We start from the raw sequence: 26,576 nt of genomic DNA on the forward strand, positions 1-26,576 counted from the left end.
AAACTGTTGATGTACCTATTGTGGGGTAATTAATCATGTAAAACCAAAAGAGACTCTGAGAGGGCTGGCGAAAAGTTAACAGAGGCACTGACATTTCAGTGCTTCTGCTTTGAACTTTGTAGCTGTAGGTACAGTATATCACAAAAGTGAGTACAACCCTCAAATTCTTGTAAATATTTTGTGTGTGTGTATATATAATATCTTTTCATGTGACAACACTGAAGAAATGACACTTTGCTACAATGTAAAGTAGTGAGTGTACAGCTTGTATAACAGTGTAAATTTGCTGTCCCCTCCAAAATAACGCAACACACAGCCATTAATGTCTCAACCGCTGGTAACAAAAGTGAGTACACCCCTAAGTGAAAATGTCCAATTTGGGCCCAAAGTGTCAGTATTTTGTGTGCCCACCATTATTTTGCAGCACTGCCTTAACACTCTTGGGCATGGAGTTCACCAGAGCTTCACAGGTTGCCTCTGGAGTCCTCTTCCACTCCTCCATGCCGACATCACAGTGCTGGTGGATGTTGGAGACCTTGAGCTCCTCCACCTTCCGTTTGAGGATGCCCCACAGATGCTCAATAGGGTTTAGGTCTGGAGACATGCTTGGCCAGTCCATCACCTTTACCCTTAGCTTCTTTAGCAAGGCAGTGGTCATCCTGGAGGTGTGTTTGGGGTCGGTATCATGTTGGAATACTGCCCTGCGGCCCAGTCTCCGAAGGGAGGGGATCATGCTCTGCTTCAGTATGTCACAGTACATGTTGGCATTCATGGTTCCTTCAATGAACTGTAGCTCCCCAGTGCCAACAGCACTCATGCAGCCCCAGACCATGACATTCCCACCACCATGCTAGACTGTAGGCAAGACACACTTGTCTTTGTACTCCTCCCCTGGTTGCCACCCACACACTCGACTCTTGGTCTCATCAGACCACAGGACATGGTTCCAGTAATCCATGACCTTAGTCTGCTTGTCTTCAGTAAACTGTTTGTGGGCTTTCTTGTGCATCATCTTTAGAAAAGGCTCCCTTCTGGGACAACAGCCATGCAGACCAATTTGATGCAGTGTGCGGCGTATGGTCTGAGCACTGACCCCACCCCTTCAACCGCTGCAGCAATGCTGGCAGCACTCATACTCAAAGCACATGCACTCAACTGCTTTGGTCGACCATGGCGAGGCTTGTTCTGAGTGGAACCTGTCCTGTTAAAATGCTGTATGGTCTTGACCACCATGCTGCAGCTCAGTTTCAGGGTCTTGGCAATCTTCTTATAGCCTAGGACATCTTTATGTAGAGCAACAATTCTTTTTTTCAGATCCTCAGAGAGTTCTTTGTCATGAGGTGCCATGTTGAACTTACAGTGACCAGTATGAGAGAGTGAGAGCGATAACACCAAATTTAACACACCTGTTCCCATTCACACCTGAGACCTTGTAACACTAACGAGTCACATGACACTGGGGACGGAAAATGGCTAACTGGGCCCAATTTCGACATTTTCACTTAGGGGTGTACTCACTTTTGTTACCAGCGGTTTAGATATTAATGGCTGTGTGTTGAGTTATTTTGAGGGGACAGCGCATTTACACTGTTATACAAGCTGTACACTCACTACTTTACATTGTAGCAAAGTGTCATTTCTTCAGTTTTGTCACATGAAAAGATATAAAAAATATTTACAAAAATGTGAAGGGTGTACACTTTGGTGAGATACTGTATTGTAGATAAATTCATCTTCAATTGGAGGTCAGTGAGGGTTTATTTTAAAGCTCTTTTGCTTTGCTTGTTAAGAATATAAATACTTGAATGTCCATAGTCTGGTCACAGGTGCATTTTAATATTATCCTTTTACTAGAATAAAGAAAACTGAGTACTGTCCGTGATGCTTTTTTTATTTGCACTAACATATTTTTACTAGAATAAAAATCTTAAAATGCTGAAAGAAAAAAAAAAGAAAAAAAAAAAAAAAAAAGCAATAAAAAGTCAAAACTGTCACTAAAAAGAAAGGCAGATGTTGCTTTGAGACTAACATAGGGGGTTTGCCATGCATCATACAAAATCACTTGCAGAATGATGGGTAAAATGCACCAAATGTAGTTGTCCAATGACTGCATGCTATGATGAATGGATCAATCTCTATGGAAAACTGGCATAACCAGAGAAAAAGTTCTCTAAAAAGGTGTAGACTGTGTGTGTGTGTAAAATAATAAAAGGGTGAAAGGATAGGAAGTACACTTACCTGTGGAGAATTGCCATTGGCGCTGCGGTTATCCAGAGCCGCCCGCAGCTGCTGGTTACTCCGCTCTGCCTGCTGAAATTGTTGCTGGAGCTGCAAGTACTGATCGCGCGGCACGGTGGCACAAGCTTGTTGCTGGAGCTGAGAGTGGCTATGGCTCAGGCTGGTCGGTGAGTGCAGCATCTGCAGTACAGACAGTACACATTACAGGTCTATTACCCTCCACCCCCAGGCTTATTTAGAAAAGCAGGTCAAAGAGCAGTGTCAATGTTATGCACTTTAGCAACCAAATAGGTAGATCATTTCTGATTGCTCGTTATACCTTTGAAAACACTTAAGCAATGAAAAAACACACACCTGTAGATTTGCCCATACCAATCCCTTCTATAGCTGCAGGAAAAAAAAAAAAAACTAGTCAGTTTGCCATAAGCAAGACCTTTCTTTCCTCAAAGGATAATTCCACTCAAGCTGCCATTTCAGTTTGAATGGATGTAGGCTGCTTAAATTAGAAATTGGATGTTCCTGGGGACTCCAGTAGCCAGAAGTCTACATCTGAATTTCCAGCTCCACCCACCTGTCATGACTATTGACGTAATCAACTCTTATGCCATCCTTGTATTTTACAAAGCAGTAAACAAAGGAAATAGCTCAGTTTATAACCAACAGGGAAGGTGCACAATAGGAACAGCTACCATGTTTGTTCAAGATGCAAGCCTTCCGAAGAACTCAACCATGCAGGCTTGCAAAAGAAAACCAATGAAGGTCTGTAACATTTCATTAAAAACAGATCTGCATTTGCATTTTTGCAAATACCCAAACCCCAATATCAAGAAGTCTCTACCTTGCTATGCGGTTACTGTCCCCTTTTATTTTGCACCTTTGCAGTTTACATATGGATTTACTTTTTTGTTTGTTGCAGTGGGTGCTTACACAGAAGTTCTTCAGCTGTCCCAAACCTTTAAAGTGTATCTATAACAAGAACTTTTTTCAGTTTTGGATAGAGTGGAAAAGAAGGGCCCCTACCAGGTTTTTATTGTGGTCTGTGTCACTTGGGAGATTCACTCCTCTGTTATTCCTGAAGACCACTATCACTTGTACAGAAAGTGATGGGGTATCAAAAATTATACAGTCAACAAACAGGTCTAGAGTGGAAATTTTCAGACGGAGACCCTAGTTCCAGCGACAACTATCTATGAGGGGATTTACACTCATATCATTCCTCCCAATCACCTCTAAACTTCTAGAACGCTTTGTCTACAACCGTCTTAGCTCCTACCTCAGTGAAAATAACCTTCTTGACCCCTTACAGTCTAGGCTTTCGTTCGCAGCACAGAAACTGCCTTACTAAAACTCACTAACGACTTACCAAATGCTAAAACCAATGGTCACAACTCCATACTCCTACTGCTTGACCTCTCTGTGGCCTTTGATACTGTGTTGACCACCCGCTCCTTCTCAAACTCCGTTAACTTGGCCTCCAAGATTCTGCTCTATCCTGGTTCTCCTCCTACCCATCCCACGCTCCTTCAGTGCTCCCTACAACTCTGTCTCCTCCTCTCCATTGCCCCTTTCTGTGGGGGTCCCCCAATGCTCTGTTCTTGGACCCCTTCTCTTCTCTATCTACACAGCCTCCCTTGGTCACTTGATAACCGCCCATGGCCTCCAATACCACCTATACGCAGATGACACCCAAATTTATATATATCTGCTCCTCACCTTACTCCTTCAGTCTCTTCTCACATTACTAACATATCAGCATGGATGTCGCGCCACTTCCTTAAACTTAAGCCTCGTACACACGATCGGATTTTCCACAGACAAAGCATCACACTTTTGACTAAGGGCGTGTGCCTGGATTTTGTCTTTCATACTAATGGCACACAATTGTCTGCCAACAAACATGAACATAGTGACGTACTACGAGGAATTTCAGCTCCCTTTGGGCACCTTCTGCTAACGTTGTGTTTGGTGAGCATTGATTCCGATCATGCGTGTTTGTACTTTGGACTTGTGTGACGGAATTGTATACACACGATATGAAAATCTGACAACAGACTGTTGTCCGCCGAAGATTTACTAGCCTGCTATCCAACATTTCTCAGTGGAAAGTTGGCCAACAATTGTCTGATGGAGCATACTAACAGTTGGATTTTAGGAAAACAGTCTGTCATCACACAATTACCGAACAAAAATCCGATTGTGTGTACGAGGCTTAAGTCTCTTTAAAACCGAGCTAGTAATATTCCCCCCTGCCCATGCACCCCTCCATGACTTTTCCATCAAAATCAATAATGCAACCATTAATCCCTCCCCTCATGCCAGGGTACTAGGTGTAATCTTAGACTCTGCCCTGTTTCAGCCCCAAATCCAATCGCTGTTGAAAGCTTTTAGACTTGACCTCTGTAACATCTCTAAAATACGCCCCTTTTTAACAAAAGAAACCACCAAGCTACTCATTCACTCCCTCGTTATCTCTAGCCTTGACTATTGCAACTCCCTTCTCATTGGCCTGCCTCTCCATAGGCTATCACCTCTTCAGTCTATCATGAATGCTGCTGCAAGACTTATCCACCTTACCAACCACTCTGTCTGCCACCCCTCTCCGCCAATCCTTACACTAGCTCCCGATCACCCAGCGAATTAAATTCAAAATACTAACCACAACATACAAAGCTATTCAGAACTCTACCCGAGCTAGATCACCAATCTTGTCTCCAAGTATCACCCAAACCGTCCTCTATGCTCCTCTCAAGACCTCCTACTCTCAAGCTCTCTCGTCTCCTCCTCCCATGCTCTTCTCCAGGATTTCTCCAGAGCCTCTCCTATCCTCTGGAACTCTATACCTCAACCTGTCCAGCTATCTCCTACTCTAGCTGCCTTCAGGCAATCCCTGAAAACTCATTTCTTCAGGGAAGCCTATCACACCTCCAACTAATCTTTTACCACTTCCATCAGCTTATTCCCCACAGTTACAACCTTTTGTACCACGTGCCCCACCCTATTAGATTGTAAGCTCTTCTGAGCAGGGCCCTCTTAATCCTCTTGTATGTTATTATATTGTAACCGTATTGTCTCCCTTTTATAGTGTAAAGTGCTGCGTAAACTGTTGGCGCTATACATCCTTTGAGAACTTCTCGTGGGCGGGACAAAACGCGTCAGTTAACGCAATTTTGGGCTGGTGAGACGCAAGTCAACAGCCACTTCCGGTTTTTAACATGGTTTTTAACGATTTTACATGCGAGTGGATATTGTTAGTCCTTTATGCAATAAACGGAATTACGCTATAATCGCTCTCTTTGCCATTTGTACATATCCCCGATGATCCGTTGAGAACAAGGCACGTAACATTTGGAGACACAGCTCGTGGGACAACATAGCCCAGCCATCCTCTCAAGCGTCTGCGATTTCTGTTGGGGAGTCCTGTATTTCTGAGCAAAACATGCTGCAGTTGGAGACACAGCTCGTGGAACCACAGAGCCCAGCCACCCTCCTGAGCGCTTGTGACTTCTGTTATGGGAGTCCTGATGAGTGAGGGGGCACACAGAGGGGAGCACGGATTATTTTCTCAGCACTTGGCACTTTATATTGCACATATTGGAAAACTTTTTCAAGCAGTATTGCAAAATTTGAAGTTTGTGAACTTTTTACACTTAAATCTTATATGGACTACCATAATTTATTAGGAATATCATCATTGACTAATTTGTATGGTTAATGGCACTATTGATATTTATTTTGGGCTCTTGTTATATTAAATTAGCACAAGGTAGCGCTCTTTGATCACACATTTAAAAGGCACATGAACTTTGAGAGCAACAACCCTTACCAAGGCCAAATATTCCAAGATATGTAAAAACTTTTGATCAGGGCCATTTGGGTGATTTCGGTAACAATTTTAAAAAGGAGCAAAACTAAGATAATAAATGGTTTCAAACGATCTTTATCCTTAAATAAAATCTTTTTTGGCATGATCAGTCATTTTCAATATCAATGCCAAAATGTCATGATTTCTACTAGGGTATGCAAACTTTTGAGCACAACTGTATCTCAGGGACCCCCAATGGTGAGATGTCCACTAGGGATTTCCAGTTCCAATACCATAATGCCAAATGATGTCATGGGGAATCCAGCTGCCGGGAAAGAAGTCCTTTGTTTTGGCCAGCAGCAGAAAAACTAAAATTATGTAGGAAAATAGCACCAATACACTTTCCAAGAAATAAGAAGCTAGACATTACAGAAGTTCTTTGTTTTTTTTTTTTGCTTTGCACAGAATTAAAAAAAATTATCTGCAGTGTCCACAAACAGAAAATGTTTGCACAATCGTGCAGCAATTGGGTTACTACATATCAGACAATATGCACCACACGCCAAAAACCATGCAACACACTAACACAAAATACTGCTGTCGACCAATACCTAGCCTCCTGACTGGTTAAAATTTAACATGCCCATTGGAAATAAAAATACAAAAGCATGAGATTGCTTTAAAATTTTAAAAAGTCCTTAAAATTACTAAATGAAACTAGCACCGTAACTAAAGTGGAAAGGCTCTTCTCCAGAACCAGATCCTCTCCACCCTTATGACCACCTGTTCACTGCAGCTTTATAACAAAGCAGACATTTCGTTGTAATTGTCAAGTCCCCCCTACATAAGGCATGCCTGTCTGATTAGTAAATATGGCTTGGCCATACACAGGTGCTAAAATACATTTCTAGTGGAATATTTAAAGCCCAATTTCATCCACTTTTTTTTTTCTCTTGAATGTAGGAACAAATAGTTAAAACCTCAGTTTTATTGGTATCGCAGGAGGCTGCATTATATAATATTTTATAAATATTTTTTACTATTATTTGGAGTCCACATATAGATTCCCACTGTAAGCATAGTCCCATGAATGAAATATGTATTTACTATTCATTTGGTTTAGTTTTTAATGCTTTATGTTTTTGTGAGATCCTTGTCCTTGTAGTTTTGGTCATATTAGAATAGATTTATAAATATTTTTATTACTGTTAACTTTTTCTGCATGTGTATTGATAAATCTTCACATAAAATTGGATGCGTTTAGGATTTCGCATTTTTGCAGCCATTTGTGTACCAATCTGATATTTGTTTTGTATGGGAAGGGAGGAGCACCCAGTGTCCAGAGAAATTCAACCCTTGATGGAAGAATACAATAGTTTGTTGAAAGTATTAAAATATAAAATATATAATATATAATAAATATATATATATATATATATATATATATATATATATATATATATATATACACACACACACACACATATACATATACACACACACACATATTATATATAGTATCTCACAAAAGTGAGTACACCCCTCACATTTTTGTAAATATTTTATGATATCTTTTCATGTGACAACACTAAAGAAAAGACACTTTGCTACAATGTAAAGTAGTGAGTGTACAGCTTGTATAACAGTGTAAATTTGCTGTCCCCTCAAAATAACTCAACACACAGCCATTCATGTCTAAACCGCTGGCAACAAAAGAGTACCCCCCTAAGTGAAAATATCCAAATCGGGCCCAATTAGCCACGTCTCAGGTGTGAATGGGGAGCAGGTGTGTTAAATTTGGTGTTATCACTCTCACTCATACTGCTCACTGGAAGTTCAACATGGCACCTCAAGAACTCTGAGGATCTGAAAAAAAGAATTTTGCTCTACATAAAGATGGCCTAAGCTGTAAGAAGATTGCCAAGAACCTTAAATTGAGCTGCAGCAAGGTGACCAAGACCAAGGTTTAACAGGACAGGTTCCACTCAGAACAGGCCTCCCCATGGTCGACCAAAGAAGTTGAGTGCACGTACTTAACGTCATATCCAGAGGTTGTCTTTGGGAAATAGACGTACGAGTGCCGATAGCATTGCTGTAGAGGTTGAAGGGGTGGGGGGGTCAGCCTGCCAGTGCTCAGACCATACACTGCATCAAATTGGTCTGCATGGCTGTCGTCCCAGAAGGGAGCCTCTTCTAAAGATGATGCACAAGAAAGCCTGCAAACAGTTTGCTGAAGACAAGCAGACTAAGGACATGGATTACTGGAACCATGTCATGTGGTCTGATGAGACCAAGATAAAACTTATTTGGTTCAGATGGTTTCAATCAAGCGTGTGTGCTGGCAACAGGTGAGGAGTACAAAAACAAGTGTGTCTTGCCTACAGTCAAGCATGGTGGTGGGAGTGTCATGGTCGGGGGCTGCATGAGTGCTGCCAGCACTGGGGAGCTACAGTTCATTGAGGGAACCATGAATGCCAACAAGTACTGTGACATACTGAAAGCAGAACATGATCCCCTCCCTTCGGAGACTGCGTATTCCAACATGATAATGACCCCAAACACCTCCAAGACGACCACTGCCTTGTTAAAGAAGCTGAGGGTAAAGGTGATGGACTGGCCAAGCATGTCTCCAGACCTAAACCCTATTGAGAGCATCTGTGGGGCATCCTCAAATGGAAGGTGGTGGAGTGCAAGGTCTCTAACATCCACCAGCTCCATGATGTCGTCATAGAGGTGTGGAAGAGTACTCCAGTCGCAACCCGTGATGCTCTGGTGAATGCCATGCCCAAGAGGGTTAAGGCAATGCTGGAAAATAATGGTGGCCACACAAAATATATACACTTTGGGCCCAAATTGGACATTAGAGGTGTACTCACTTTTGTTGCCAGCGGTTTAGACATTAATGGCTGTGTGTTGAGTTATTTTGAGGGGACAGACAAATTACACGGTTATACAAGCTGTACACTCACTACTTTACATTGTAGCAAAGTGTAATTTCTTCAGCGTTGTCACATGAAAAGATATAATAAAATATTTACAAAAATGTGAGGGGTGTACTTACTTTTGTGAGCCTCTCTCTATAAATATATGAATGAGAGAGGCTCACAAAAGTAAATACACCCCTCACACACATTATATATATATATATATATATATATATATATATATATATATATATATAAAATATTTTTTTTACACACACTAGATAGAGCCAACGCTTTTCGGGGGAACTGCCTCCCCCCTTCATCTGAGCTGTTGGTACGCACTAATGGAGATGGGTGGGCTTCATGGTAGTACCAGAATTTCTTGTAATGGTAGAATGCTGGCTTGTGCAGTGCAGAAGCAGCTTTTTGCCTCTGCATCATACAAGCTAGCCTTCTGTCATTATAAGAAATTCTGCTACTACCACAGAGCCCACCCACCTCCATTAGTGCGTACCAACAGCTTGGAAGAAGGGGGGGAGGCAGGTCCCCCCGAACGTGTTGGCTCGATCTGTACTTTTTATACTTTTAATAAACTTTTGTATTCTACCATTATCAGTTGCATAATTCTGGACATTAGGTGCTCCTCCTCAGTTATCATCTCTGCTAAAGCAGCCCAAACTTTTTATTATAAAAAAAAAAAAAAAAAAGGACTAGCTACACACAGCTGTTAAAATGTAGTTATAGTTGAATATTTTAAAGACCAATTTTATGTCCACTTTTTTTTAAAGTTTTGAATGGAGTGAGGAAATGTTATTCACCTCTCAATGTTTTCACTCACTTCTGTCCCAGTCACTGAACAGGGAATGAAGAAAAAGCTCTCCAAGAAGGCAAACACAGCAAAACACATTTTTAAGCAGAACGAAAGGGGTTGGGGGGCTGGCAGGGCCACCCACTAATCAAATTTATGACCAGTTCATCATGAACCAGAGGATATTAAAAAAAACGTATAGCCAGCTTTAGTCACCAACCTGAGGTGTAACAGGTTTTCTAAGTTTAGAATAAGTAGAAAGCTCTTACATAAATCCAATATTTTTATGGCTTTTAACACCATGGCATGCTAGACAAGATCTATGTAGATGTTGAGTCTTGTGACTTGATAAGAGTGATGGAATATGAACACCATGAAGGACGCATGGGCATGCAGTGTTACAGCAATAGCATTGATAAAACTTTACCATCGATCTCAGAATCAGAACTGCACCCATCTCTGAGATTTCCTGAGGTCTATACAGAGGGAAGGCACAAAACAGGGAGACACAAATACAACATTTCATATGTTTGGGAAAATAAAAAAATTTGAACACATAAAACTGCAACACAACAATCACTGTCAAATGACAACTTCCCCTGTGAAGGGTACTGGTAATGCTTCGATATACAAATACATTTTAGTCAACTGTCCACTTCCAACCTTGTTGGTGAAGGCCCTTGCCTGTTCCAGTATAACAATGCCTCTGTGCACAAAGCCAGCTCCATGAAGAGATGGTTTGAGACGTTTGGTGTGGAGGAACTGGTGTGGCCTTCATAGAGCCCTGACCTCAACCCTACTGAACATTTGGGATGAAGTGGAATCCCGATTGGAAGCCAGGTCTTCTCATCCAACATCAGTACTTGATCTCCCTAATGTTCTTTTGGCTGAATGGACAAAAATTCCTACTCTAAAATCCTGTGGAAAGTGCTCTGCCTGCAAAGGTTGGTGTTCGTTGTTAAAGGATAAGTTCCCCTGTTGGAACATGTTACATGTTCTGCTCGTATTTAGGGTGGCACTTGTAACATGTTCCAGCAGCTGCTTAGCGAACAAGTGTGAAAGCAGACTGATATCTTCTGGCGCTCGCTGTCAATGTTGGAAAGTAACGTGGCCGCGTGCGGCTTCACCCGCACGGCTACGTCATTCATTCACAGTTCTCTGTGAATGGGAAATTACAAGTCCTGACATCCTTGGGGGCTGTCGGGCTTATAGTTTCTATGAACTACCATGGCGCTGTTGAGTGCTCTGGTAGTTCATTCATTCTTCCTGTCAGTGTGCATCTTTCTGCCCATACGATGTACAAAAAACACAGATACACTGAGAAGTCTGCAGAAGTCCTGCATGGCGTGCAATGCTTTAAAGGCGCCAAGTAAAAAAAAAAAAAATGCACAACAGGTTTCCTAAAAGTGAACTTGTGACAGCCAGCATTTCCACTGCGCTCCGTTTCCTCAAGCTGGAATGGCATTGTATATTTAAAGGATGAGTTCACCTTTGGGAACATGTTATATGTTCTACCTGTTTTTAGGGTGATAGCAGGCCGTGGATCTTCTCCCCGTACCTGCTGTCACTATTTGGAAAGAGCAGGGCCATGTGGCTGTGTCATTGATTCACAGATCCCCGTGAATCAATGAACTTCAAGTACCTGCACAGGCTTTGCATAGTTCTCAATGAGGGCGCTGTTGAGCTCTTGAGTAGTTCATCGAGTCTTTCTAGCTTTGTGAAGCTGCCTGCCCATATGATGTAGGACAGACAAGCTTACACCAACAGTCTGTATGAAGTCCTGCATGGCACCCGCGATCTACTGATTGCGTGTGCATTACTTTTCAGGCTCCTACAAAATAAAAAAATAGTAAATTTTTTACAAGCAAAAAAAAAAAAAATGTGTATTTATTGATTTTTTTTTTTTTTTTTTTTTAAGTGAACTTATCCTTTAAAAAGAGTTCAATAAAGCTGGTTTGAGGGCTCTGTAAAACTTCCTCTAATACAAGGTGAAGCCCACGAGGCCTTATAGGTCATGTCTTCATTCACCTTCCCCAAGTGATATAATCACTGCTTCAATAATTCCTACAACTGATTCATCTAAAGGAAAAATCCTCAAAACAAGACAATGTATAGATAATGAATCAGAAGTTTTATCCACTTACTTGCACGAGATGATCATCAAATTTCCCCTGATTTTTCCTTAAACCTTCATTCTCCATTTTCAAGGTTTCCATTTCTTTTTCGAGAGAGCTCAGCTGACTAATCTGAAATGTAGAATAAAGTTTCTTTATGATACAGGCAAGCAGTAGACATCACTCTCCCAACTAATGTGCTTATTTTATTTAACAGGTACAGCTAAGCTACATATAGCATCATGTGTGAAAAGACAACAAGGGTGCCACTCACTGGCTTGCTAGAAGACAACATAATATATACTATATGACTCCAGTCAAGTGAACTGTCAAAGAATTTGTATTTCTGGCCATCTGGTCCTACAATTTTCACAGCTAAGTTACAGTTAAACACGTACAGGTCATTTCCCTCCCCTAGCCTGTGGTTGGACAGTGGGGGGGGGGGGGGGGGGAGAATCAGACTGTTCAGATAATGTAACATATACAGGGATGTGCACAAAAAAACAATAATTTGCTACTGTTAAACTTGAATTGCATAAAAAGGGAATTGTTGATTAGTGAACTCAATTATAGTGATCACACAAACACAACAGACTAACTCCTATTTACTAACCTGCACTAGAAGGATCGTAACTGGTTGCAATGGACAACACAGACACTACCATTTCATCCAGTCCTATATGTGTTCCAAAGTTATTACATAACTTTGTCCCTACCATTCCTCATACTGCCACCAACAGTCTCCAAGGGAAATGCAGTTTACTCACTAGATCAATAATTTGCCAACAGATTAAACTCCATGGGGGAAAGTGGAGCAGCTGTGCATGGCAACCAGTTTCTATCTTTCATTTTCAAAACTTAAATGAACAAGCTGAAGAAGCCAATTGGTTGCCATGCACAGATGCTCCAGATTATGTCTGCTCCAGTATTGATAAATGTCCGCCATATTCTTCATTGCAGGCTAGCTGTAAGAACAGACCTTCCTGTTTGCAGAGGTTAGCTCTAGCTGTAGCTGGTCACACTCTCTTCTCAAACTGGACTTCTCTTGTTCTAAGGCTTTCACCAGGCTGGACTGGTTCCCCTGTTTTTGGTGTTTCAGAGAGATTACAGTAGATTCAAGCTGCCGCACCTATGACGACATAAATGGAGAAAACATGGAGACACGTGACATCGAGGGGGACAACAAATATATTTGAAAGCAGAACTAAAGCCAATACTTTTCGTTCCATTTTGGATAGAGTAAGAGAGGGTTATAACCAGTAATCAGTTTCCCACTGGGGAGATTGTCCTGTCCCATAGCCACAACAAAAAGTTTGAGGAAATCCCTGGTTGTCACTAGAACCAGTGTTGGAAGTTTTACACTTTATTTTTCGGACAACTTTATTTTTCGGATTCGGATTTCTTTCACTCTTGGTGATAATGTTCATCAGGACAAATAGAATAAAAACCTGACAGGCGTTCTAATCCCTCTTTACTATCTAAAACCAAAATGTTTTGGCTGAAATTGCACTTCAGATGTTAGATTCTTTTTTTGTGGTCAATTAATTTCATTGGTTCAAAACCCAATACCTCTAAACCAATTAATGAAGTTTTCAGAAGCACATTGTGAGAAGCATGGAGGCAACCATCGATAAACACACACAAATGGATAACTAAAGCCAATACTTTTTTACTACACCTTGCATTTATGGTGCGTTTTTTGTTTTAATATATCTGCAATCAAGCACTTCCATAGCATGACCTACCACCAAGCCAAACACACGTTGACTGCTGGGTGAAGGCATGGGCATCTTACGAGCACTGCAATCTGAGCATGGCCAATCAGAATTCTTCATAAGATCAGCATGCCCACCTTTCCTTTTCCTGTGTTAATTTCCTTGTATTTGATATGTGAAGCCCGTTTTCTATTTTTATTTTTTTTTGTTATTCTAGACCACAGATGCCCAACCTTATTGAGACCTGGGCCCCGTAATTTTTTCCAAAATTTTCTATGTCCCAACAGTAAAAAAAAAAACAAAAAGGTATAGTAGGAAGGGAAAGCAAAAGCAAACTATGTTTAGAAATGCTAGAAGGCTCAGGATGGGTATCATTGGGGGGGGGGGGGGGGGATGGGGGTTCCGAAGGGAATTACAGCAGACTTGGTGGCCCTAACAAATATGAGTTTTCTGGAAGGGGCTGGGGTTTCACCAGGGAGCTCAGAGCATTACAGAGACACTGTGGGTTGACTGCAGGGGCTAGTAGGCAATGTGATAAACTGTTGGAAGATTGGGGCACTATTGCAGGTTGTAAGCTCTGAATGGCATTGAGGAAGGTTTGAGGGGGGCACCCTGGAAACTGAGGGCTCTAAGGGTGCCCAGTTGAAAGGAGGCTGTTGCTTGGCAGCAGCCTTGGCCTGGTGGTTGAGAATTGTTCTAGGCACAAAACTTGGGGGGCACACGCTAAAAGCATGTTCCCCCCAAGTATTTGTTGTATATTGTACAGATTCTGACCAGATCCCTTGGGATGGAGCAATCCACCCCACCCTCCCGCCATTACCTCTTATTAGTGTCCACCTGTGATATAGGAGGAGGAGTCCTTTATTTCTCCCATGGCTCAGAGAAGCAGGATCATTCATTTTATGAATAGTGTAGGACCTACTGATAATGGCGTACTTTGACACAGTAACTGGGCTTAAGCACCATATAGCCATATGGTGTGACTAAATCCCCATATTTTTTTTAAAACGTTCAGGTGTTTTAAATAGCCTTGCAGAAGTTAAATGTCATTTTTGTACGTGTGCGCTGTAATATTTTGTTTTGTTCTAGGCACAGACTGCTAAGGGGCAAGGCAAGATTCTCCTCTTGCATCACCTTTTAATGGTACTGCTAGAAACAAAGTCCCAACCTTTCCTCTGTGCAGGAATGGCTATACTGTAGCTCTCAAGCACAAATCTTAATGTAATCTTTATGGCAAGTACACACTCCAATGTGAACATTGGTCCTCATTGGCATCTCACGCCGCTAAACTCATAAGGCCAGTTTTCCTGGTAGGCTTCCCACATTACCTTCTCCCGGGTTTGTGCCAGGTCAGACTTTGTATTATGCACTTCCCTCTGCAGTCTCTCATTTTCCTGTCTCAGAAGCTGCTGTTCCTGCTCCATCAGTTGCTCCAGGTCATCCCAGTACTGCTTCTTCTGCTGGTTCTGTAGCCCTGAGGATTGTATGGCCATTTCCAAAACCTGTTTCTGGAGAGATGAAAATTATTTACATGTTAAATAGTGAACTACAGCAAACCTACGTGATCTTTAAGTGAAAAAAAAACACCAAGTAAAAGGAGACCCCCTACCACCTTTTTCTGATCTTTCCCTTCTTGCAGAGCTACACCAGCCAAGAATATTCAGTATACAACACTCTATCCGGGCGTGACTGTTGTCTACACCCCACCCCTACTCATTTGCCTTTTGTATCCCCCTCCTGTAGCTTTCTGCATGCAGCTTGTAGTGGGTGGGCCCTTTTGGATCCTTCCCACAGCTCCTTTTACAGGTTAATAGCTGGATTTACAAAGTTGCTACTGAAGAATATACTTTAATTCAGGGGATCAGAGTTCAGCTTTAAATACAACTACAACCCCTGGCAAAAAGTATGGAATCACCACTCTTGGAAAATGTTCAATTGTTTAATTGTGTAGAAAAAAAAAGCTAAATTACAGACTTTTTTCATTTAACACTCCAAACTTCTGGCTTTAAGAACACTTAAAAAAAGAAAAAAAAGAAAAAAAAGAAAGAAAACTGTAGTCAGTTGGAGGGGAAAAATAATATTGAATCACTCAATTCTGAAGTAATTATGGAATCACCATGTACTTTGCAGTTCTAAAACAAAAATCTGCATCAGATTACATCCTGAAAAATGATCATCATCATCAAACATTTCAATTGATGGAATAAGAAAAAGTATCCAAAAACTCAAAATAAACTTGTGCATATATTGAAAATTTAATGACTGTCATCTCCCCCATACCTCAACCTGACATGCAACCCCACATCATCCATGATTGTGGAAACTTGCATGTTTTCTTCAGGCAGTTGTCTTCATACATTTAATTGGAACGGCATAAAAAAAAAAAAGTTCCAGCATCATCACCCTGCCCAATATAGATTGGTGATTCATCACCGAATATCACTTTCATCCAGTCATCCACAGTCCATGGTTGCTTTTCTTTAGCCCACTGTAACCTTGTTTTTTTCAGTTTAGGTGTTAATTTATGTTTTTTTCATTTGGCTTTTCTGTAGGACTCCAGTTTCTGACCATTTGTATACAGAGAACACTATGGTCTCTATACTTATTATTTACATGTTCTGAACTCATGGAATCTTGAGCCAAGCTGGGAGATGATCCGCTTCTTTGGATATTATGAGCTGAGTTACCATTAAGAAAAGAGCCATCTGGATTACCCACCATTGATTGGGAAGAGGAAGTGAGAGCAAAGAGCTCGTAGGGAGATCCACATATGAGTTTTGACTCATCTGGGAGGTGAGCGCGCATTTTTACTGGTGGTGGTGTGCACTCCTTTTGAGGACGAACAATCACTGTGGTGGAATTGTGTGGATACACTTATCACAAGAAGAGTTTTTCATGTTTTATTTCTTAATTTTTTCATTTTATGGACTATTCATTTATATGTATGATTTATTTATTTTAGAGATTTGCACTTTACTATCCATGTCTGTTATTTCGTTTTTTTTCTACACAATTAAACAAGTGAATGAACGATTTCCAAGAGTGGCGATTCCATACTTTTTGCCAGGGGTTGTATAAGCTCAAATACAAACATAAATTTAGATTTGCTGAAGACAAGACCGTCACCTTGGCATTAGTATTTTGCAGCTGTTTGTGCAATGACATCACTTCCTGTTTTAGAGACTCCTTCTCTTGCTGTGCAACACGAAGATCAGACTTGATGCGAGACATCTGAAGATTGACACTCTGCAAACTCTCTTCCAGATTCTGGATCTAAAAGGTCAAAGAAAAAAAAAAGTGTATTATCAAAAGGAAATAACTTTAACCCGTTCCCACCCAGCATCCCTTTAAAGGAGTATTCATGCCCAAGGGGAGAAGATGTATTTCCTGATCTTGTGACCTCTGAGTGGTCATATGATCAGTAGTCTGCTCTACTGACTCCTGATGACGATTCATTTTTAAGAGCTGTCAATGACCGCTCACAATCATTGTGCTGGGAGTATGCAGTAAGCACACGCTTGGCACAGAAACTTTGCCTGTCCATGGATGCATATGTACGGCATGTAGGCATTAAAATGCACCTTCTGTGCCACAACACATATGCATTACATGGGGTGGCATACGGTTAAATTTTATATATTGTCAAAAACTTTTTTCTTACATTTTGATTAGAATAGTGAAGGGTTAGAGAACCCAAGTCTGTGTTCCTCTAAGCAGTTTTAGCTTCCCTTCCTGTTCCCAGGATGCAACAGGAAATCAAAGGACATATATCGGGTCATTAGGAAATCTGTCAAGATTTCCCCTTCACTTACCGCTCTGGTCACGTGATTTCCCCTCACGCCTGTTTTTAAGACAAAGGTCACCAGGACCAATGTTGGGTTGAAAAGAACAAAACCGTGAAAAAAGGTTTCATTTTTCCATAGTATACAAAACTTAAAAAAAAACAAAAAACAAAAACAAAAACAAAAAAAAAAACAAAAAAAAAAACAAAAAAAAAAAAAACTTTACAAATTAAGCCACATGGAGCTTTTTTTTTACCTTTTCCTGAGACGTTGCAAGTTGCGATCTTAGGGTGTTTGACTGCTGTTCCCAAGTCTTCTGTTCTTGTTTTAGGCTTGCAATCTTATTTTCAAGGTAGCCAACTTTTGCAGACTGGAGAAGTATTGCAGAAAACAATATGAAACATATGTCTGGTATTAATTTTATATACAAAATCTGTACTGGATTGTTAGATTAGGTAGAGCGATAGGCGTTGCAGGATTTGTGCAGAATTTGGGCAATGAAATGACTTGGTGGCCTATTTATAAAATGGATCCATCCATTGCTATGCGCTGTTGTTCAACAAAGCCATGGATTAATACAGAAAATTTGGAGTTCAAAGAGGAGCTTCACTAGTTTCTGAAGCCAAATACTGTAGCGGCTGACTTAATAAAATGAAACTTACCAGCCTAGGAATCCAGCATTGTCCTCACCCAGGCAAGTTCTTTGCTGGTCTTTGGGTCCCTGGTACTGCCATCTTGGATGTGGGAAGTGGGCTGTGGCAAGATGGGCTAAGCTTTCTGAATGATACTTAACATCTGCTCTGCTTGCCTAGGCAAGCAGAGTAGAAGTAGGTACCTGTCAGAAATGGGTACCTGCTCCCCGAAAAAAAAAAAAAAAAATTAAAATAAATAAGAGGCCGGGACGAGGAGGATGAGTGGAACATCACAATTTAGGTAAAGTTTTTCTTTAGGGGGCAAGTTAAAAAAGCAGACCTTCACTCTACATATACACTTACTTTCCCCTACTTTCTCCCCCTCTTCTTTTTAGAAAGTTATTTGTTAACCTTACCAAACCCCCAACCCTTATTTTTCGCTTGCACAAATGTGCCGCAGGACTTTGAGTCTCGGGAGTGCCCAGGGGTGCATGCGTGGGTTAATAAGCATGTGCAGACGTGCTGCATGGCTCTGGTGGGACCCAGAAGCCAGGCAGAGCCCTCGGGCCCATCTGCAAATATGCCAGGGTAAAGAAAATGGCGATACAAAGTTAAAAAAAAAAAAAAAAAAGTCAAGTAAGCTGCACATCACTACAAGACCCTGTGTATAGAGCAGCGTTTCTCAACCTTTTTTCAGACAAGACACCCCTTAAAATCTGGCCAGAATTCTTGAATTTGCATTCCTAGCCTGCATTATTGCTGCTGAGACTTTCATTACCCCAACCTAAAGTAATACAATGTCTCAATTAGACATGCAGCTTACAAGTGGGCTTATTCTCTATCAATCTTACCTTTCCCACACAACTACCAAGCTCCTCCCCCAGAGTTTCCACCTCTTTCAACAGCTTGTCATTTTTATTCTTCATGAGCGAAATTTCATTCTTCAAGTCTGTGATCTCAGAGGATTTTGCAAGCTGTGGAAAGAATAAATGGCACTTTTAGAGGGAGTTGGTCTTTAATGAACATGGGATTGAGTATTAAAAAACATAAGCAATAGAATGAGTTCATGAATGGATTTGATGCCTCTTTCCCATGCAGGATATTTAAAGTGTACGGAAACCCCAAACATTTAATTTCTCTTATTTCCCCTTTTTTGGAGTGTTAAATAAACGATTAGAAGCATGTATTCTATCTGTTTGACAAGTTGATCTTGTCAGAAACTCCAAACTGCCCTGTCTGCACTTCCTGTGTTATCCCAATCAACCCTCCTAATTCTCATCTTAGACTATAGAATGATTAGACTTGATGTTAAGGAGATCTAAGAGTGGGAGTGACTGAGTCATTTAGGAAAAAGGCATTGAGTAGGGCTGGTACCACTCAGTCCACAAAAATGCTGTGTATTGTCAGCTCACAATAGGACTTGAGAGAAGTGCATTTCTGCGGATCCATAAGACACATAAGCCGGCAACTCGGAAGCTTCTTAACCACTACTGGGCATTTTCACCCTCTTCCTGCCCAGACAAATTTTCAGCACTGTTGCAATTTGAATGACAATTGCGCGGTCATGCAACACTGTACCCATATGAAATTTTGATAATTTTTTTCCCCCCCCACAAATAGAGCTTTCTTTTGGTGGTATTTGATCACCTCTGTGGTTTTTATTTTTTGCGTTATAAACAATAAAAACAAAAAACACCACAATATTTTTTACTTTTTGCTATAATAAATATCCCATAAAAAAAAAAAAAAAAAAAAGACGAAAACAATTTTTTTCCTCAGTTTATGCCAATATGTATTCTTCTACATAATTTTGGCAAAAAAGAAAGAAAAAAAATAAAATATATCGCAATAAGCATATATTGATTGGTTTGCGCAAAAGTTATAGCGTCTACAAAATAGGGGATAAATATTTACATTTACATAGCAATCATAGCTATAAAAATACACTTATTACTTTGTAAATGTGACTGGCAGGGAAGGGGTTAACACTAGGGGGCGATCAAGGGGTTAAATGTGTATCCTAGGGAATGATTCTAACTGTAGGGGGAGGGGACACCGACCGGTGTTGCTCTGTACTGAGAACACACCATCGGTCTCCACGTCCTCTGACAGGATGTGGATCTGTGCGTTTATACACACAGATCCACAGTCCTGCTGTGTTCACGGGCAATTGCGGGTGCCCGGTGATGCAGCAGGCACGTGCCCCTAGAGGCTCATAAAGTAAAAGACGTCATATGATGGCGGCCCGGAGGGACAAATGGTTCCTGCCGCCGTCATATCACTATGCGCGATAGGCAAGTGGTTAATGAAAACATTTATTTTTGCACTATAGCAATAACAGCATCCAACGCATTGCTATAGTGCAAAAATAAACTTTCATTAAGAAGCTACCGAATTGCCCACTTATGTCTCTTATAGAGCTGCAGTGAACGCCCCAGCCAGAGCACCGACACTCTTCTCATACACTCTTCAACATAGCTGTAGAGCTTGGGTGTGTCTTTGTGTGCTTCCATTTCTGCAGATCACAGGTATTTTTTTTTCTGTATTTAAAGAGCTTTTACATGGAAAACATATAGGATAATACGTAGTGAATATTGCAAAGATGTGCTGCATATTTAGGGCTTGCCCATGCTTCTTTCCTCATACCGGATGAATGCCAGTCACTGGTACAGCATATACAAAACAGTTTCCTATGTACCCGGTTCACACAGACATGCTGCATTTACCGTGGCACGTGTCACCGCACAGCAGTGCAATGCACCATGCTGCTTTGCAGGGACATGAATCAAGGATCACTTTGTGCAGTCCAAATAACGTTAAACCAAAAAGAAGAAAAAAAAAAGAAGGGGGGGAGGGAGGTGAACTGATGCGCTGAAAGTAGGCTGAATTCACACCGACTTGTGATAAAATGCAGGGAGAATAGATGTACGTTTCCATTTTATGCGCGTATTGGGGTGAATTCACGCTATATGTGGTAAAACTTCTGTCACCACATGGACACACAGGAAATGTTTCCTGTGTGTCCCATTCACACTGCCACTCAGCCCAGCGCTGCAGAGTGCTGCGATAAAATGCAGGCATGCTGTGAATTCGGCCTTCAGGCTCCATTCACACTTGCGCGACTTGTCATGCAACTTTGGACATCAAAGCTACAGGAAAAGTAGTTCCCCATGTTTTCCAGTGATAACCATTCATATATGCATGACTTAAATTTGCAGCAACTTCAAAGTAGTTCATGCACTACTTTTGTCCGACTTTCCTGCAACTTGAAGGCCATAGACTTTAATGTGAACCCTCAGAAGTCGTATCTGAATGTTATACAATGCAACAGTTGTCCATTATCACCAGTCAAAGCCAAAGTCCTATCCAACTATAGAGTCATACAAGTGCGAGTGGAGCCTTAATGCGCATTGACTTGCGTTGATCTGCATTTTAGCGCGTTTGTCAATGCATAGACACATAAAAACAATTGTTTGTGACCTGTTCACACGACAATGCTGAGTTGATCTGCGTTGTGTTAAAATGCATACATGGTGCATTTTAACGCAACGCAGGTCAATGCAGTGCTGTAGTGTTAATAGGACACCTAAAAAAAAAACAATTGTTTTTATGGGTCGACCTGCATTTTATAAGTGTGCTAAAATGCAGATCAACGCAAGTCAACATGCGCTAAAACGTGCATAGTATGGAAGGAAACGTACATTCATTTTCACAAGTCCGTGTGAATTTAGCCGAATTTGACAGCTGCCTGAAAGCTAAAATGGAGCATTAAGCATGCAGGCATAGTGAATGGGCTCTTAAAGAGATGCGGCAGAGTAAAGCTGGCTATAATACCAGGTTTGCACACATCTCAGGAGGGATTTTGGTCCACTCCTCTTTACAGATCTTCTTTAAATCCTTAAAGAGGAAGTAAACTCTCCCACCCTGATGCTTCTTTTCATTTAGTCCATTATAATAAGTAATTATCAAACTATAGCCACTGTAATCCAGGCCAAATCGCATATTACTTACTGTTTAAAGAAACTTTAAAAAAATTGTTTCCAGGGGTAAGGCAGCGCCTCTTAAGTATTGTTTTCTGAGTCCACATTAGAGTGTATTTCCGCCCTTAAATTGAGCACTTCCTGCACTGTTAACCAAGCCTCCTTCTCAATCCAACGTTTTTATGGCAACCCTGCTACCCTGCTCATAGCTAACTTGTTTTATTTCATAGTATTTACTGGTGCCGATTATCTAGTGTTTGCCTAGGTCAGTCTTATCAGCTTCAGCTGATAAGACTGCAGTAATGCTGTCCGATGCCCAGGTTTACACTTCACATGTGATGTCACATGTGGTGTAGTATGAAGCTCTGAGTGATTATGCAGTCTGGGATTTCAGTGTTGTGCCGCAGGAAGTCCTGATAATAAACAGACAAACACACAGAGTGTGCCGTAAATCAGGGGAGATATGGGCATGCTCAGTGACGTCATTCTAAAGAACAAAAAAAGGATAACAATACTAAGCAAGTAAGGAGATATCTACAAGCAGTGTTTATTAGGGCTTTTTATGCTGATTTACATGGGACAAAGTTGTGGGGGAGAGTTTACAACCACTTTAAGGTTTCTTGGCTGTAGCTTGACAACTCGAAGTTTCAGCTCCCTCCATAAACTTTCTATAGGATTTTGTTCCGAAATCTACTAGTGTATGGCCAACTTAAAGATCTTGAAAGAGACTACGAGCAAGACAGGACACATCAGAAATAAATAACAGGTTTAGAGAGTTAACATGATCCCACCTCCTTCGTCTCTATCTCCTGCCTCAGTAGAGTGTTCTCCTGCTCCAAGAAACGATGGCGTACTTTGATCTGTGACAACTCTTGCTCAGAATCCAAAATCTGGAAAAGGGAAGGTTATTATCTTAGGTAAATGAACATTTGTATCTCTGCCACCTCTTCTACTAGCTGGATAACTCAAACCTAAACTATTACAGTACATCGCTATGCAACAAGTTCCAGTGACTGGACAGAGCGACACTGAATTGGCAGGGAGTATCCCCAAAGTTGTGGGTAGTCAAGACCTTAATACACACAAGGTCAGACAGGTTCAAGTTCAGAGGTGCTTTCTCTAATGGGGCGTACACGCGGTCTGACTTTTCGGCTACAAAAGTTCGACGGACGCAGACGGACCAAATCCGGCGGACAATCCGATCGTGTGTGTGGGCTTCCCTGGACTTTCAGCGGACTTTTCCAGTAGCAAATCTGACATACTTTAGATTTGGAACTTGCTTCAAATCTTTACGTCGTAACTCCACCGGACCCAGAAATCTGCTCGTCTGTATGCTAGTCCGACGGATAAAAACAGACGCTAGGACAGCTATTGGCTACTGGCTATCAACTTCCTTATTTTAGTCCAGTGTACGTCATCACGTACAAATCTGTCGGACTTTGGTGTGATCATGTGTAGGCAAGCCCGGTCGTTAGAAAGTCCATTTAAAGTCCGCCAAAAGTCCGTCGACAGGCTGTCCCGACAGGCTGTCCCGACAGGCTGTCCCGACAGGCTGTCCCGACAGGCTGTCCCGACAGGCTGTCCCGACAGGCTGTCCCGACAGGCTGTCCCGACAGGCTGTCCCGACAGGCTGTCCCGACAGGCTGTCCCGACAGGCTGTCCGACTTTTGTAGACAAAAAGTCTGGCTGTGTGTACGCCCCATTAGGCAACTCATGTAAAGTGCTCCTTCACACTTTTCCACACCATTGCAGTATTTTTGAACCTTTTCTATACTGTTTTTCTCCCTGGGGACTCGAAACATTTATTGGCAAATTGGCATTAGGGCAGGTAAGGAAGCTATTTTGGGCACATTTTGTAGAATATCATACTGCGACCACTTTTGAGGCACCAATTACAGTGCCAGCATGACTTCTGAATGTGTGAGGAGACCAAAGTACACGGAGGAAACCCCCACAAGCACAGAAGAACATGTAAACTCAAACTAGTGTCCTGAACTAAATGTGAACTGAGGACCCTAGTGTTGCAAGGTGTAAGGCTAATCACTTAGCCACTGTGCTGGCTTGGATAATGTGCATTGAGTTCATTTAATAAAATTGTCTGCCAACAAATGGCAACAGACAAAAAAAAACAAAGCTGCACCATACACAGCATACCACAATGTAAATTTGAAAAACACTCATTAAATGGTTACTAAACATTCTAGATCTAAAAACACCTTTACAGCAAGGACGTCTTTCCACAGTTGGAGGTTTTATGGTCTCAATTGACTACATAGTTTTTACTTTTTTTTCACCTTTGTCCTGTAGCCTTCAATCTCCTCTTTCATTTGACACTTTTCCTTCTGCCATTCTTCCGGGCCTTTAACAGAATCCTTGCGATCTTTCTGCTTGAGGAACATCATCAGCCTGCAGTTCAGATCCTGGAGGTTCTCTTGGTTCTTTGAGTTCTTCAAGAACAGCTCCTGATTTTCTAAAACCAACTGTTCATTCCTGGATTTTAATTCAGTTATCTGGAAAAGTAAAAAAAAAATACAATTAAAATATAAAATCCCATGACATGAAAAGGATGATGCTCTTTATACCCTTGAACTGAAAATAGAAAAATAGCAACCATGGCCAGACTATCTGGGAAATGCATAAGAGTGTCCATAACTCTATAATTCCATTGTGGCTCTGCATGACAAATGTCAGTGCACCGATAGAATATGGTACCTGTTGAAAACCTGCAAGTGCAGCATGCAGAGGCACACTGAGGTTGTAGTGTCTATACCAGCCTTTCTCAAACTTTTTACTCCAGAGGCACACTAGAAATAATTTTTCCCCTGCTAAAATCATTTGGTAATTTGGTATCAGTGGGAAAAATGCATCTTCCATTTGTGCCAGTGCAAAGAATGACCCCTTTATGGTGGTGGTCAGAATGCCTCCCCAACAGCTAAAAAGATCATGGATGCCATGTATCTGGCTCTGCCAGGTGGTGTTGGCACTGGATGTATGCAAGCAGCATCAAATGGAAGATCAGTTAGTCACTGCTCAATAGCGAGCTATGTAAGAACCCTGGGACTCCACTGAATCCTGGTTGAGATCGGCTGGTCTATATCGACATCCATCCTCAGTGCATCAAAGCTCCCTCTGCTGAGGGGTTTCGTAGCTGGCTGGGCAGAGCCTGATGGGGATTCAGAGACATTACTTCCCCTTCAGGTCCACTCCCCAATGTGACTGACAGCAGGCAGTAGGAGGATCCATAGCCAACAGACAACCTGCTATTAGCTGCGGAATCTGCCTACAGCCAATCACAAAGAGAGAAAGCAGACCTAATAGAGAACCAGCATGTGAGCTTCCCCATCAGGCTCTGCCCGCTGTCGGCATCACTGGTTGCTAGGAGCCCGTCGGCTGTGAAACTGATAGTATTCATTATGGCCAGTGGCAGGTGAGAAGGGGAGTAGTTAGCGGGGGCGACAGCATGTCACTCTGCTACACAGTGTACAGATAGCGGAACACTGCCTGTCTCTGTACGCCAAATTACAGTTGATCCCAACTACTTCCAGTTTTATTAGTTACGAGATGGACATAATTACTTTTGTATGTAGTGCAGCCATATAGCTTCACTTTATAAAATTAGCATTAAGAAACACCTGACTCTGCTGCATGTGTCAGTAAAGCTACCAGCAGGGTTTTTTGAATCTGGAGCAGGAATTTCTAAAGAGGCCACACCATTAGAAAAGTGTTACATTTTATTGAATTCCCAACCATTGTGCACACGTAGTAATAGGACTCAATATGCACTGCACACTTTAGGGAAAGACCTTAATATTTGTTTGGACCTGATGGGAAACAAATACTCTCGTTCTTATAATGTATTAATATAACCTAACTGAACTGACTATTATACTTACCATCTTTTCCAGACTAAATTTTTCATTCTGAATGGTCTCAAGATTCACCCTGTCAAAAGAAATTAAATCATCAAGATGCCAGCAATTTAAAGTATGAATTTTAATTGCATAACCCAAAATGGCAACATAAAATAGTAAATAAAATAGTAAATCTCAAGTGTATTGAATAGTTTTTTTGAGCGTACAGTAGTATTGATTAGTAAGGGATGTTTTAAGTGCGGTGAAACTATGTAACACTTAAAATGTAGCGACATTATGGAAAACGGAAAAGTCAAAAAGGGGAAAAAAAAGTAGGCAGTGCGATACGCTGAAACACGCATCACACTGCTCCCTGCCATAGGCAGCACCAGTACTTGTAATTTTTTTTGGTTGATGGACATATGAAATGCTACAGATAGGAAATAAAGGAGTGATAAACTACAACTAACACCAAGAATAATTAGTGCAGCGCTCAATCAATCTTAAAATATAAAAAAATAGGATTTTTAAAAAACAGCTTACCTTTAAAATCCTTTTCTTTGAAGTACATCACGGGACACAGAGTCATAGTAGTTACTAGGTGGGTTATAGGCCACCTTCAGGTGATGGACACTGGCACGCCCTAAGACAAAAAGTCCACTCCCTATATAACCCCTCCCACTACTGGGAGTACCTCCGTTTTGTAGCAAAGCAATACACGTGTATACCA

The 26,576-nt window shown here is 41.4% G+C and overlaps 1 protein-coding gene across 4 annotated transcripts in view; it reads right to left on the reverse strand.

Moving 5' to 3' along the window:
• Positions 1-26,576, reverse strand: part of NIN (ninein) — a 195,818-nt gene that overhangs the window by 26,920 nt on the left and 142,322 nt on the right. For 3 of the 4 annotated variants that reach the window (XM_073610427.1, XM_073610425.1, XM_073610423.1), the window contains 10 exons: positions 25,889-25,937; positions 24,290-24,505; positions 22,787-22,885; positions 18,867-18,989; positions 17,640-17,753; positions 16,728-16,874; positions 14,930-15,109; positions 12,866-13,015; positions 11,917-12,018; positions 2,239-2,418 (listed from right to left, as the gene is read on the reverse strand). In XM_073610427.1, the coding sequence (XP_073466528.1) occupies positions 2,239-2,418; positions 11,917-12,018; positions 12,866-13,015; positions 14,930-15,109; positions 16,728-16,874; positions 17,640-17,753; positions 18,867-18,989; positions 22,787-22,885; positions 24,290-24,505; positions 25,889-25,937 (1,360 nt within the window). Of the gene's footprint in view, positions 1-2,238; positions 2,419-10,199; positions 10,249-11,916; positions 12,019-12,865; positions 13,016-14,929; positions 15,110-16,727; positions 16,875-17,639; positions 17,754-18,866; positions 18,990-22,786; positions 22,886-24,289; positions 24,506-25,888; positions 25,938-26,576 lie in introns of those variants that run through there. The other variant, XM_073610426.1, reaches the window with a different exon arrangement.

The sequence above is a fragment of the Aquarana catesbeiana genome, linkage group LG13, assembly GCF_042186555.1.
Source record: "Aquarana catesbeiana isolate 2022-GZ linkage group LG13, ASM4218655v1, whole genome shotgun sequence".
Classification (NCBI taxonomy): Eukaryota; Metazoa; Chordata; class Amphibia; order Anura; family Ranidae; genus Aquarana; species Aquarana catesbeiana.